This window comes from Anolis carolinensis, chromosome 5, assembly GCF_035594765.1.
Source record: "Anolis carolinensis isolate JA03-04 chromosome 5, rAnoCar3.1.pri, whole genome shotgun sequence".
NCBI lineage: Eukaryota > Metazoa > Chordata > Lepidosauria > Squamata > Dactyloidae > Anolis > Anolis carolinensis.
Genome location: NC_085845.1, coordinates 156,541,482 through 156,557,573, shown reverse-complemented (window position 1 = coordinate 156,557,573; position 16,092 = coordinate 156,541,482). Strand labels below are relative to the sequence as shown.

At 41.5% G+C, this 16,092-nt stretch overlaps 1 protein-coding gene across 17 annotated transcripts in view; it reads right to left on the bottom strand.

The window, feature by feature from the left end:
* Positions 1 to 16,092, bottom strand: part of nav3 (neuron navigator 3) — a 587,869-nt gene that overhangs the window by 224,148 nt on the left and 347,629 nt on the right. For all 17 annotated transcript variants that reach the window (XM_016993769.2, XM_062980879.1, XM_016993770.2 and 14 more), the window contains 2 exons: positions 11,755 to 11,872; positions 11,101 to 11,153 (listed from right to left, as the gene is read on the bottom strand). In XM_016993769.2, coding sequence (XP_016849258.2) covers positions 11,101 to 11,153; positions 11,755 to 11,872 — 171 coding nt within the window. The remainder of the gene's footprint in view (positions 1 to 11,100; positions 11,154 to 11,754; positions 11,873 to 16,092) is intronic.

Here is a 16,092-nt window from a genome sequence, read left to right as displayed (position 1 = left end):
TATTATATATACATGAGCCCCGATGGCGAAGTGTGTTAAAGCACTGAGCTGCTGAACTTGCAGACCGAAAGGTCCCAGGTTCAAATCCCGGGAGCAGGGTGAGTGCCCGCTGTTAGCTCCAGCTTCTGCCAACCTAGCAGCTTGAAAACATGCCAATGTGAGTAGATCAATAAGTACCGCTCTGGCGGGAAGGTAATGGCACTCCATGTAGTCATGCCGGCCACATGACCTTGGAGGTGTCTATGGACAACACTGGCTCTTGGGCTTAGAAATGGAGATGAGCAACAACCCCCAGAGTCAGACATGACTGAACTTAACGCCAAGGGATACCTTTACCTTTACCTATACACACACACACACACACACATATATGCAGGGACTGTATGTATGTATGTATGTGTGTGTGTGTATGTATGTATATATATATATATATACACATACATACATACATACAGTATATATCACACACACACCAATTTAACAAAGTTTCAGCCACAAAAACAAAGTTTCTGAAGTAGAACAATGACTTTCACAGTAAAGACAACCCAATGAAACAGGAAATAAGACTTTCAAACCAGGAACAGATTTCTGCAATTATTAAAAAATGGTTTATTATAAAAGCTATGAAAATTCGCCAAAAATCAGAGGATAAGGGAAACGTTCCAAATTTTGGTGAGCTATCAGTGTCAAATGTGTCCTACCACTGTACCAAGTTTGAAGAAGATCACTCAAAAAATGAGGGCGGGAGAGTCCTGTAAAATCTCCCCTCGTGCTGTTTTTTTTTTTGCTACTGCGCATGCGCGTCCGCCATTAATGAATTACTTTTGAAACTAATGAATTTTCGTTAAATTTCGAAAAATTTTGAGGGGAAAATTCGGAAATGACATCAGAAACGAAACACTGGCGCCCCCTACTTTTGAAACGAGTTTAGAATCAATTTTTTCATGGATCGCTCAAGCCTAATAATTAGACACACTCTCAAATTAGAACTATACCCCTAATATGCAGGGCATTTATGATAAGGAGGATCTGAACATTTCTACTTATACATTGTAATGGTACACTGTCATGCCCCCATTCCCACTTGTGGTCTATGGCTCCATTTACTGTTGATCACTTGGATCTTAATCATGATTAATGGTCCTGTACTCAATCTCATTATGTTATTGGCTCATGTTATGTCCCTTTTTCTTGACATTGTTCCTGATTCTTGGTAATGAGCTTGACTTCCTTGGCCATGATTCATGAACATGCCCTGACCAGCTGGACTCCAAGTCAAAACAAACCACATGCTGAAAGAAATGTTTGCCACTATTTGTCCAAATGTCTAATTGCTCTTAAAGACAAGTCCAACAACATCAGTTTCCCACAAGCAGCCCAAAATGGCATTTGCGAGATGCCAAATACATATCCACTTCTCCAGATCTCATAAATCGAAGAAGGTTCTTTTGTTCACTGTGAGTTTCTCAGATAAAAATAAAAATGTAATTGTGTCATTCCTTCCAAGCACAGCTTCCACTTTGGTCTGCATTTCACTGTATCAATGCACATTGAATATGATGATGTTGATACTGATGCTATTTTGGACTTCAGAAGGCATTCTGGAGATTCTTGATATCCTTAGCATGTTAACATGTTTTCTTTGAAAAGATCATATAAATACACTGTGATGGAACCAACATATTTTCCTAATCCTTCTATTATCCCAACAGAAATGTATTCATTCCTGCAGCCAACAGGTGTGCCTAGAATATTCCTATCATGAGTTTTCTTTGCAGTTTTACAAGCGCAGGTTACAGGGTTTGAACATGGTAAATTTGTTATTAGGATTTGTAATCATTGAAAAATTTAAATTTTCATTTTAATTTTTACTGTCAAGTACACTAATTCTATTCAATTACAATGTCAACCAAAATAGATCACATTCATATAATTAGCAACGTTCTTGAGTTTATAATACAACAATATAACATCCAAAAAGAATGTATGCATAATCATATATATATATATATATATATATATATATATATGTATGAAACAAGAGTCTAATAAAAGCTAGTTAAGATACTTCCTATAGAGGGCTCTTTAACATAGTGCTATAGTTCCATTTTCAACTGCAAAGTCTGCATCTTATGGAATCCTGGGCTTTGTAGTGTGATGATAGCACTCTCTGGAAGAGAATTCTAACTATCCCTTCCAATTATTTGATTACTTGATTGAATTAATTAATTAATTAATGTTGATTTCAACTTTCTCCCAAAATGGTATTCAAAGTGGCTTACAATAATTTCAAAAAGATGCAGCTAAAACATTAATTTACAAAAGTGATAAAACACTTTATAATTATAAATATTATATTATTATATTGTTATTCTTTTAGATTCCCCTGAGACAGACTATGCTCTCACCTTTAGCCATTCAACTCAGAGTTAATACTGTGTATATGTGTGTGTGTGTGTATACATATACATATACATATATATATATAGGCTAGGGATGGTTGCTCAGAGGTGTTGCTGGCACTTCCCTCTCACTGTGGAATAACCATCAGCTTATCCATAATGTTGGCCACAAAACCTGCCCTCAACTTATACATTAGGTCAACATATTAACAAGTATATATGGTAATCATTTTGCTTGTAGAATCAGAACTCTAAATAAATAGATGTGTCTGCAGCCATACATTGTAAACATTATGCATGCTCTGCATGTGCCTGAACCCTCATTAAGGCACATAATCAAACACTGAAGTAAACACAAAAAACCAACTGTGTGCTGAAAGTCTGCCATTGCTTTACATCATTCTACACACAGACCTTGTTAGAAAACTCTACGTCATTCATCTTAAATCATGAGGATCAGGGGATTGAATTGGAGTCAAGAGTAAATTAAACTTAAGTAACTACGTGAAACATCATAAAACCTTCAAAAACCTTAAATTCTGGGAAGGGCTGGTTCATAAGATGTTTTACATTACTTTCCAAAAGACCATATATACTTTTGCATAAACCAACTTCATGTATAAGTCAAAGGTAGGTCTGAAGGTCAGAATTATGAATGATGTGACTCATGCAAAGTAGAGGCTCATTTCACACAAAGAGAAAAGGCCCAGCACTGCTCCAAGGGTCTCTCTATCCCTTGTCAGTACTGACATTTTAACACGCAGGGATTCAAAAATGCAATAATGGAAAGAGTAGAGGTAGTCAGTGCTTCTTTTAGACTAAGCTTTTGACTTCTGTCACTCAACTCAGAGAAGGGGATGGTTACATTTTTATATAAAAATTGAGATACGGGGCTTACACTGAACCATGAATAAATCAACCCAAGGTTGTTGGACCAATGATATAGCTAAAATTCCTAGACTTATACATAGGCATGTATAGTAACTATCAGTAACTATCAGTTAATTTACTGATTAACAAATGTCTTGTGTAACAAATCAAATGAAAATTTAATAATAAGTGAATCCCAATTTTTTGGGGAAAGGCAGGATACTACTACTACTATTAATAATATTCCAGTTTCCAAGTAGAGACACCTTTTCTCCCTCTGAAACAATACTCATATGCATGCACTAGAAACAATCACAGCCATCAGAAAAATAATGCATAAAACATACAGTTAATTTAACAAATAAAAAACAAATATAGAACAAATACATTGTCATGATTAGACTCAGTGGATGGAAAAAGAAGGAAAACAAATTGGGGTAAATTTTGAAAACACCCCTGATCTCAGTTTACCCACTGAGTCCTATTTGTACTAAGTCAATTTTTTGGCATGCATGCAGTTATATGGCATGTCAGGAATGACAGCAAGCCAATAAGCAATTTTGTGTGGGAGGATGGATTGTTGGGCAGCAAGCCAGGGCCCTTTCAGCTAAAGACCAAGAATTCCCCTTTAATTGCCATGGCAACATAGTATGGAATCCTAAAGTTCATAGTTTGAGTGATCCACTAGAGCTCTTTGTCTGAGAATTCTTAAACTGAAAATTCCAGGATTCCACAAGAGGCAGCCATGATCTCTAGAAAGAGGATATTCTGAATTCAACTGTCAAAGTATAAATGGGCACCACTACAGACCTAGCCTGTACTAATCAGCACTATTGTTCAAAGATTGTTGGAACTCCCCAAACATGACAAAAGGACAGTGAACCATGAAAAGAAGAGTGCTAGCAAAGACAGAAGAAGGGACATGGTGAGTGAGAGCAGAAGAGTGAGAGTTCAGTAAATTGCTTTTCCAGTGACTCCCAACCTCTGGTCCTTCAGCTGCTTCAACTCCCAGAAGTCCCAGCCAGCTGGCCCAAAATAAGGAATTTTGGAAGCTGAAAACCAAAGCAGCTGGAGGACTAAGGTTTGGGGACCACTGTGCTACAGTGTAGCTTGTCATAACCTCCATGCATCAATGGTCTGTATCAATAGTGAGTCCTGAACTACTATTATTCTCATATGACAGCAGCCATCTTGGAATGGTCTGGTTCTACTTTTGTCCCAGGTTTGAGGCTTTTAGTATGGTCCACACTGGTGTCACCCTCAAAAATTTCTCTCAAGAAGTAAGATGGGAAGCACTTCAGTTAAAAAACAGCTGGTCACCAGTTTGGCCAAATGCAATATAAATGACATTTGCAATAGTCTGGAAGATACATCTGACCATGGCTGAAGCCTAACACATATTCAAAAAGGAGACTTTGCCCTGCAATCTGAACTGCAGGTTCCTTCTTTTGGAACCTTCCTTTTAGAGAAGAAAGCAGACAGGGCCGGCCCAACACGGAGGCCACGTGAGGCTGCCGCCTCGGGCGCAGGCCCGGGGGGGCGCCGTCAGGCGCCCTGGCCCCGCCTCCCACGCTGCGTGAGAGGCGGGGTCAGGGTGAGCTGCACGGGAGGCTCCCGCGCAGCTCAGCCTCGCCGGCCTGGCCTTTTCCAGGGGGCCAGAGTGCAGCAAAGGTCCTTGCAGGCCGCGATCACGGCCTGAAAGGACCTTTGCTGCAGTCTGGCCCCCTGGAAAAGGCCAGAGCGCGCTGGAAGGGAGGCAAGGCCCCGTCTGGGTGGAGCCTCGCCTCCCGGCCTGCGCGCCCTGGCCCCACCTCTCACGTTGCGTGAGAGGCGGGGCCAGGATGAGCTGCGAGGGAGGCACGGCCAGGGTTGGCCCCGCCTTCCTCGCAGCTCAGCCTCGCCGGCCTGGCCTTTTCCAGGGGGCCAGACTGCAGCAAAGGCCCTTGCAGGCCGCAATCGTGGCCTGCAAGGACCTTTGCTGCAGTCTGGCCCCCTGGAAAAGGTCAAAGCGCGCTGGAAGGGAGGCAAGGCCCCGTCTGGGCGGAGCCTCGCCTCCTGGCCTGAGCGCCCTGGCCCCGCCTCTCACGCTGCGTGAGAGGCGGGGCCAGGATGAGCTTCGTGGGGGGCGGGGCCAGGGTTGGCCTCGCCTCCCGCGCAGCTCAGCTTGCCAGTCTGGCCTTTTCCAGGGGCCAGACTGCAGCAAAGTTCCTTGCAGGCCGCAATCGTGGCCTGCAAGGACCTTTGCTGCAGTCTGGCCCCCTGGAAAAGGTCAGAGCGCGCTGGAAGGGAGGCAAGGCCCCGTCTGGGCGGAGCCTCGCCTCCCGGCCTGAGCGCCCTGGCCCCGCCTCTCACGCTGCGTGAGAGGCGGGGCCAGGATGAGCTGCGTGGGGGGCGGGGCCAGGGTTGGCTCAGCTTGCCAGTCTGCCCTTTTCCAGGGGCCAGACTGCAGCAAAGTTCCTTGCAGGCCGCGATCGTGGCCTGCAAGGACCTTTGCTGCAGTCTGGCCCCCTGGAAAAGGCCAGACTGGCAAGCTGAGCTGCGCGGGAGGCGGGGCCAACCCTGGCCCCGCCCCCCGCGCCCTGGCCCCGCCTCTCACGCAGCGTGAGAGGTGGGGCCAAGGCGACCTGCGTGGGAGGCGGGGCCAACCCTGGCCCCACCTCCCACGCAGCTCACCCTGGCCCCGCCTCTCACGCTGCGTGAGAGGCGGGGCCAGGGCGTGGGAGGCGGGGCCCGCCGGCGGGGCGCAGGAGGCGGGGGGGCGCAATTTCCCCTCCCCGCTTTATATAAAAAAATATGTCCGGCCGGCTCTGAAAGCAGATAATTTAAATTGAAATCATAATGCCCAAGGAAATATCCTGGCCAAAAACTTAGGGAAATCTTACAATAAAAGACTGGTCAAAAGTTTAAAACTCTAAGCTCCAACCAAACACCTGTGACATGTAAAAGGTTTCAAAGACCTGTCACTCCTTGAAGAATTTGACATTGAGATGGACAGCCAGTCAGAGGCTGATATTTTTAACCTTTCAGAGTATTAGGATACAGACCATTCCATTCCTTCCCAAGAGAAGACAAACCAACCGAGAAATGAAAATGCAGAAGATAGGAAAATACTAGGCAAGGTATTTATTTGTATTTATGTAGTTTTTTTTTTATCCTGCCTTTCTCCCAACATAGGGACTCAAAGGAGAATGCTCCTTGACCATACCTCTGTTCTAAGAAATGTCATCGAAATAATTCCTGATTCTCTTTCACATCTTATACTTTAGTTTCATTTTTGAGTACTCTGTGTGCATGTTAGACAAAGCCTAACACTCATTAATATCATAAGGATGTGAATACATTTTGCCATTTCATAGTTTAATCCACAAAGCTTTGAAGTTTAGACTTCTCTGAAGCTAAACATTTCCTTTTAAAAACAAAGTTTTAAAAGGATGACTAATCTAACTGCTAGTCTTGACAATATCCCTTTAACAAGAAGCAGACTTATTACATAAAGACCACACTAGAACTTGTAAGTATTTCCAGATTTTCAGTTTTTCACCAATTCACAAAATATTGAATATTTTTAAAAGACAGCAAATGTAAAAATACTGGGTGTTTATTCATTATATAATTTTGGTGCCATGTTTTCACCTCAGCAATAGCTGTTGCCTAACACCATTTAAGAGGAGAGAAATATTACCTAGCAAATTCAAATTGCAGGAAAGACCTAGAGAGGATTCTACATTTTCATGGCCACATAAAACACAGTATTTACTCGAATCTAGTGTGCCATCAAATCTAATGCGCATCTCAATTTTCAAGACCCTGAAACCAGAAAAAGGGATTTGCTAGTGAATGTAATGCGCATCAGAAAGAAAATGGAAAGGAAGTACAAGAAGGAAAGGGAGAAAGAAAAGACAGAGAGATAGAAGGATGGAAGGGGGGAGGAAAGAAGCTTTGAGGCAACAGCAGTCTTTTCTACATTGAAATCAAGAACTAAAATTAGGACATTTAGCTATGTTCATTTCAGGCAGTATTCTGTAGCTTTATCCTTAGTGCAAACATGTTGATTTCTAATGATGAGCCAAGGCTGGCCCCGCTGAGGAGGAAGCCCCAGCGAGCAGGGAGAAGGAGGCCGCTTTCCCCTCCTTTTCCTTTGCTTTGGTGCCTGCGGCAAGCTGCTGGCAAGGCAGCTAGCCCTGGAGAGGCAGCAGCTCTGGCAAGCCAGGGAGGAAGATATCAGCCATTCTCTGAAGGCACCAGGTGCCTTTGCCAGCCCCTCGCCACAGACCCCGCTTGCTCCGTTGGTCCTGTTCCTGCTACAGTCCCCATTCTCACCACAGGCACCTTTGCTGACCACTTGCCACAGGCCCTAGGAACCAAAGAGACTGCTCCTCTGCCACTGCCATGGCCGCCTTTGCCTCTTCCCCCTTAGCTCCTGGGCCTGTAGTGAGTGGTTGGTGAGGGAGCTAATCCTGGCCAGGCAGTGGCACTGGCAAGCCAAGGATGCTGCAGATTGAAGTAAGGAGGGGGTCCGTTACAGTATTATGCAAATATAATGTGCATCCCAATTTTGGGCCCAAAAGGTGTGCATTAGAAAATATGTGTAAATATGATGTTAACTATTTTAATGATGCTATGTAAAACAATCTAAATTCTGACAATACAGGTTAGTCTATGGAACAGATATGGGCAAACCGAGGCCCATGGGCTGGATGTGGCCTCTTGGGGTCATTCTTTCAGCCCTGGCTCCCAGAGCCAGCTGCTTGCCACACTTTCTCAGCAGGAGGATGCAGTGCCCACCATGGCCAAGAGGGCCCTCCCAGTCATACATGGTTGTGCAGAGCTCTCCTGAGAGCTCTGCGTCATCGTGCTTCACACCCTCCTCTCAGCAGGAAGACAGAGTGGGCTGCCACATCCTCCTGCTGAAAGGACAGTGTGACACAATGTTTGCTCCAGGGGGCAGGGCCAGAGGGTCCCCCTCCCTACTCTCCTGTCCCTACTTTCACCCCCTCCCTTCTCTTCTGCGCTCACTTGCCCCCTCGCTCTTACCTTACGTTCCCTCTCTTCCATTCTCTTCTGTCTGATACTCTCTTGCCTCCTCCCTTCTGCCTTGCATTGTCTCTAGATCAGCTGTTGGAATTTAAAACACCTTTGAAGACCTGTCTCTTTCAGCAGGCATACCCAGCCAGTTTTAATCACAAATTTTAACCTTGCATCTTATGCTTAACTATTGTGTTTTTAATATGTATTTTGTAGAAATACATTTTAATATGTATTTTACAGAATGTTTTTAGATGATTCTGTTTTAGTGATGCTGTAACCTGCCTAGAGCCATGAGGTGAGGTGGGTAAGAAATACTATTATTATTATTATTATTAGTAGTAGTAGTAGTAGTATTTCACAGAAACTATTATTCAGTTTGAAGCTGGCTCAAAGGCAGGGTGTCAAAAAATTGTACACCCCAACCCATGCTGTAAAACCCATCAAGAGTAATAAAACACTTTAAAAATGTTCCTAGGAAAATCTGAGTTCTATCAAAAGATGTGCTGCAGCAGATGCCAGTGTATTCTAGATCCAGGGTGAAATCAGCTCCACAAAATGAGTAATTCATTGTAAATAGCCACCCCTGCTGAAGTGCAATAAGGATGCAGAATTGGGTCTACCAGAAATGGTCCAATGGCATGAGACTATGCAACAGCGGGTTAATTGGTCCTTTGAAAGGTAATTGATTACCTCTGTTCCATGTTCAATGTAATCACCTGCCTGGCCTCAAACCAGTTCTAGACCTGTCAGTCTAATTACCCCACAGTGAAACTAGTTTTTTTAATGCACTTCCAAACTGGATTACAGTGTCTGTGTAGAATCGCCCTGTGTCTCCTGCCAGATAGTCTGTTTATGCCATTAAAAAGCCTGACCTGTGACAAAAGTTCAGAGCATGTCAGCAAAAATGTCTCAAAATTGTTTAGTTTTTATGTAGTTTAATTTTACCTTCATGAACTTATAGGACTTCCAATGAAATACCCTTTACCATAGCAGCTGATACTCCAGATGTAAAGCCAATGCATACCACATGTCTGGAACATACAAGTACTTTGATATGAAGAAGTCGGTTCTGTTGATAGCAAGACATTCTTCTGAAGCAGATTAAAAGTTTGTTCCTAATAGTATGTTTTTAATAGTGCCCATATAAATGACCCGAGGAAGTCCCTTATTCAGACATCAAATAAAGAGCTTTCCTGCAGTTTATGTCCTCAGGTTTTTTATTCGGAAGTATAGAACCTTTAAATATGGAGGTTACATGGAATTGTTACCATGATTTCATCTAACCTTTTTTGGGGAAAGCAAGTTATTGCTTTAGATTTGAGATTTGAGAGGGATGTGTGAAAGAACTTATCAGTTTCTCAACTCTGAACCTTCAATGAGTATAAGTAAATTATAGCATGACTGAGAAAACTCCATATCATGAATATTTTTTTAAAGTTTCATAACTTTGCTGTATGTAAATTATATCCCATAAATTAAGGCTATTAAATGGCACAAGGTCACCTTCATATTATTCTCACAATATGTTAAAGTCAACAGTATGGGGGGGAACAACAACAACAACAACGGATTAGAAGGAAAGGGGGAAACAATGGTCCTAGGCATTTTAGATACGGAACACTCTGAGCATATCTACCCTACACAGTTATAGAGGTTTGATCTCACTTAAATTGTCATTGTAGATATGCTCAGAATTGTAGTGAGGAATTATTTGCTAGAAAACGCTAGGGCTATACTTCAAAAGAGTGAGCCAGAGGCCTCTAGTATTTATCACCAAATTACAAATACCAGAATTCCATAGGATGGAAGCATGACAGTTAAAGTGTTAGTGCCATAACTGTGTAACATAGATATGCTCCCTGAAATTGCTCTTTATTTCTTCACAAGGTTGTTTGCCCTAGAAAGTAGACCTTTTTTGGATCAATAACATTATCAAGTCAAATAAATGTTTATGCTCTTATACAGCATCACCATCTGCTGTGTAAAATGTTGATTTAGCAAGCAACCTGTCAATAAACAAGCAGTATTTCCACTTTCCCATCTCATACTGAATGTTAGCAGCCTATCATTCTAATATGTAGCTGTTTTCATTCAAAGTATATCATTGTGCCAATAAATCTTATATGAGTCTATAAATTCATACAAAGAAAAAGCAAAAATTTTAATTAACTGAGGCTGCTGGAAGAAATAGCATTCTAAGTGTCATTTACACAGTGCTATCAATAAGCTTTTCAAAAAGCCATTGACACTGATATTTAACAAAAATAAAACTCAGTTCTCTATTCCAAATCATTGCTTTGGAATATACACCACCCACCACAGTTTCCTGCTTTTAGCCCTGGCTCTACTAGCAGAAGTAACATGTGCTTTGAGACTTAAAACTTGCTTCTAAAAATCATAGGGATTTAACTGGACTTCATTGTGGACAAGCAGAAGATGATTTATATTCATTAAAAGTTGGCAAACCCAGATGTCCCAACCTGAAGTTGAAACATAAAGACTCCACTTACAATTGGTTCTATTCTGTGCTGTGTTTAAAGTGGTTATGAAATGAAATTATCTGTATACATTTGAATAATACAGAGATTTGTTAAAACAGCATATTAATAATCTATCTGGAAATAATTATGTTTATGCTCGGCTTATGTTTTTAGCTAACAAAATTAAATCAAGTCCATGTTTAAGAACCCCCCGCCCAAAAAACCTAATCCACATTAAGAAAAATATATAGTCATTAGTAAATGTCTCAATATAATGTAGACATGGCATCACAACACAAAAATATTATTTTTATCCTTACCATTTGAGACTGGCTTCGGGGACAGCCATTGATATCTTCAACTTTTTCATTTGCTGAAGGAAAACAGTGAGAATGAAAAAGGGTACTCAAGACCAGAAAAGAGAACGTAAACAGGCACACATGTGAGTATTTTGTAGAGACCAAAACTTAAGTGTGCTAAAAGCTTCTAGTAACACACTCTCTTGTTAGCAGCAGTTGCTTCCCAGACACAAATCATGCAAAGGGGCAGTGCAAAGGAGGTTGCTACTAATTCTTCAGCCTCTGCCAAATGACTGCTGACATGAAATCTTCCACAATTGTCTTTGTGGGATCGGGATACAATTTCAAGGCATCAGAGAAAGTATAAACCGCTCCAGCTAATAAAATGCACACATTGGAGACATATGGCTTAATGAAGCATTCATATCAGACAATGCCAAATGTGTGAAATATAGTTATCTGGCCACCAAAAGAATGAATGGTGAAGCAGACAGTTAAAAACCACTCTAGGCTTTTGTTGTTCTTGCTAAACTAAGTAATGAGAAGGAAACACACACATGCATTTCTGGAGAATTTCAGAGGCTGAATTGGGTCTCTGTGTTCAGTGTCCATCTCCTAGTTAAGTTTGCTCCTGGATGAAAAATGCAATGGAACAGCTCAGATTCCAGATCTTACCAATAATTTGGATGATGTCTGCTAGCAGAACTCCGTCTGCAATGTCCTGTTGCAAGTCCTTGATGAGCCGTTTGTGGCCAGATTTTGCTAGATAGTGATTAGCCCAGTCAGTATATATCTGTAGAACAGAGGGAGAAAGAGACACGATAAAGATTCTGAAGACAAATGTTGGCTGATACATAAGCAGAGCTCTGAAGTGCATTCCAGTTTAAGGAGTCACAGCAAAAAACTTTAAACATTTTTTTAAGTCTGTTCCTGTGCCACATTTTTTATTTGAACCTTAAATGAATCATTTTATTGCACAATGAAACATCACAGTCCCAGCCACCAAAGCGAAAGCCCCTTTAAGACTGCCAAGAAAATTGCTGTCAAAAGTCAGTTTCATTTTAATCTGGTTCACAGAAATAGGCTTAGATTGAAAACCTTGTTGCTTTAAGCATCCTATATGACATTCAGTCTTCTAGGTTGCTTTTATTTTATGTTTATTTAGTTTTTTTTAAAAAAAGCTTCCTAGTATCTTCCTACAGATTTGGGATGTGACAAATCCAATAAATAGAAACACACATTTGTAAAAATTTTACCAGCCTTTTCTGTGAAAACAAGCACTTCACTTCAACTTACAAGTAATGTGCATATCTAGAGAACATCTATTTGGCAGTTGCCTGTAATTCCTAGAAGGCAATTTAGCAGTAATGGGAAGTGTGTCTCAAAAAGACAGTTACCTTTTGACTTATTCTTTCCTCCAGTCTCCAAACAAACAAAAGAAATAGCACAGTGCATGCATGTGCCCCAGAATCACTGAAAGCATGGGTGAACAAGGTAAGGTGGGTAGGGGCAGAAGATCTTTGCATGTATGAATTACATGGAAGCCCCCGGTGGTGCAACGGGTTAAACCCTTCTGCCGGCAGGACTGCTGACTTGAAGATTGCCGATTTGAATCCGGGGAGAGCAGGTAAGCTCCCTCTGTCAGTTCCAGCTCCCCATGTGGGGACATGAGAGAAGCTTCCCACAAGGATGGTAAGATATCAAACATCCTGGTGTTCCCTGGGCAACGTCCTTGCAGACGGCCAATTCTCTCAAACCAGAAGCAACTTGCAGTTTGTAAAGTTGCTCCTGACACGAAAAAAAATTACATTATTGCACCATAGTCTATTAGCATGTTGGCATTATAATCCTGTTCTCTTTCAGCCTCTTCATATGGGTTGATTTGCCCATCATATGCTGCTTCACCTTCCTTTTTGGCATGGAGCCTTTCACATGATGTAAAGGGACTTTCGCCTGGGCTCCATGCCAAAAAGGGAGATGAAGCAGTGCCCATCACCGCTGCGGCAACATGGGAGCTTTCCCATGTTGCCTTACTTTCAATAGGGAGAAGCCAGGTGGCAACGCTTCCCCCCATGGGATAAGGAAGATGGCAAGGTGAGTGATGCAGGGCGTGAAGCAACAGCTTCTCCATGCCCCCTACCAGGAGTCCATGAATTCGCCCCAATGCAGGACAAATCCCTGGGCCTTTTTAATAAGGTCCTTTGAACACTGGAACACACTAGATATGACCTTCTTCCTATTTCATGGTTCCCTTAATAGAGGACTATTAACACAGATTGTGCTTTTTACTTACTGCTCCAACTTATAGACTACCCATGCTTGCCCTTCCTAGTGTACACGCCTGTTTTTTTAACCAGAAGAACTGTACAATTTTGAACTTTGGCTCATTATCACAAGAATCCATTATTTTGTGTTTTTGTTAGTACGCTATTGTACAGTTGCATAATACAGTAATACCTTTCATATTTCCTGTGTACTCATTCTTCTCCCCGTACTTGGCATCATAATAAATATGGATGACAATGTACTACAAATCCCAGGTGGTTGTGTATTTAGCAATACCAAACCTGGTTTTGCGGTCCTGGGGTCACAACAATAGAACACTGAGAATTCCAATTGCTGGTAATGTCTATCAATTTGAATCCAGCATACCACATCATAATTAAAGGTATGCATCCTCGTTCACAAGGCAATCTTAGTGAGCAAATCAACACTGTTACTATGTGCATGATTGTAGCAGAACACATGAAGCAGTAGCTTTTCCACAAACATCTCCACATGAAAGGAATGACTATGCAACTAACGAAACCTTGGTCTGGGGGCAGGCACATATAAGGAGCATATTACTCCAAGCCTCAAGATCCCAAGTCATTTAGGGCTTTGAATGTAATCACGAGTGTATTAAAACCAGGAGTGAATTGGCAGCCAGTACAATTCCTTGGAAATTATATGTTGGTTACATGATATTCCAATCAACAACTGAACTAGTGCCCTTTGCACCAACTGTAGCTTCTCTATTACCCTCAAAGGTAGCCCCAAGCACAGTGCATTACAGTAGCCCAAATAAGATGTTATCAGCATATGAACTAGAGTATTATATTAAACAAAACTTTAGAAACGTTTTTATCTACATCTGTTTTTACATGAATTTCTTTTTATCCCCTCAGCTACCTTTTGTGAAAGGGCAGATTTCAAAGAAGAACTATCCAACAGCAAAATATAACCCAATATAATATTTATTGCTACCACCAATATCAGTGGAAGTATGACTTTTTATACCAGTTGATTGCATTCACAAGTAGGAGGGTACTATTGCACTCATGTACTGCTTGTATATATCAAGTTGACCAATCTAAGAACATAACATGAAATTACTGTAGGTAATCTGATCCAGATGGACTTTTCTTACGTTTGCTGTGAGTTTACTGAAATGTGAAGCTTGTACAAATAACCCTATTCCAGAGCAATTGAAAATAAAGTGATAAAGGTGTGATTGTGAGTGTAGTTAAGATTGGATTTGTTGTTCACAACTCTTTGGGTAACTGTATTTCTAGTTCACTGTATGCAAGCATTCCAGCTTCTTGTTCTGGTTAGACAGTTTCATTGGTCCTGTCACCTATGTTTAAAAGTGCTGAAAGTCATCACAGGACTGTGAAAGTAACACATACATAGAGGTCACATTAGCACTGCTTATTTTCTAGAAATATACTGTGTTGACAGTTAAGAGTAAAGATGTTAACAGCGGAAATAGATGGCAGCTTAGGTGGGAGATAGATTGAACCAGAGATGACAGCTAGAAACAAGAAAGAACCATTGCTATCTGATGTGAATACATAGCTGTGTTAGCTAGGCTTCAAGTTATCTCACCACTTTAAATCCCAGCAAATGCATTAATAAGGCTATGTTCTTGAACTAGACTCCACACCATCATATGTTGAGAGGTAAACAAATTAGCACTATATTTTACAAACATGGCTATTTACAGAAGCATTAGTCATCTGTACTTCTTTTCAATGATATCCCCAGAAGCCAGATTTTCTAAGGTAAAAAAAGAAGCAGCAGCAGCACAGGGACAGTCAATGGTGTGATTGTGACATTGTGTGGAATGTGACTAATAAGGACCTCATCACACCAAATCAAGCATCTTAGGACGCTTCTAGCCTCCTTCGAGGACAGAGCCCTGTGCCTGCCATTACATGACATCACGTGACTTCCAGCAGAGGCCTCTCCCCCAACTGGGGTGGAAGCATCCTTGGACGCTTCCCTCCGAACTCAGGAGCCTTCCCATGTTGCACTTGCTCTAATGGAGCCAGCACACTTCTGCCCTGTTTGTGGCAACAGTTCCCCCATTTTTTCCAGTTATCTCCTTTACTATTCTATTTTGAAATAATTCCTTACAAACCAACACATAAATAAACTCACTGCTAACAAAACGGCACCGGGGGTGGGATAAGGCCCCCCATGTGATAAGGTCCAATGATCTGGCACCTCCTGAATAAATTCATCATAAGGAAGCACAGGAGAGAGTTTGGAGCTCAATGGTATAGCATACCCTTTGAATGTAAAATATCTCTATTCACACACTGGCAAATAGAATTGGGAATTAATCCTACCTCAAATCCTCCAGATATAAAGGAACCAACACTCCAACTCATGGTAAGGCAGGTTCTGTTTCCTAGGTTCAGCCAATCTTTTAATATTTGAATTCCCAGAAACTTCTATCATTTTATCACACAACTCTGTGTTCTAATTACTCTCACTTCTGTTTTTTTTCTTTTTGCTTCACTTGCTAGTTCATACGTGGCATTTTAAAGTATTTATAATACAGAGGTATTTGCAATTTAAATAAGCACCTGCTTAAAGTTCTACATGCCTCATATACATTCTTCTAATGTTTCACTGCTGACTCCCATTCCCCATGTCATTTGCATTCCAGATGTGGTATTTGTTTCATCTGTATTTTCCATCACAGGCCTCTATTTTAAAATAGAACTATCAGCTACAACAGCTGAT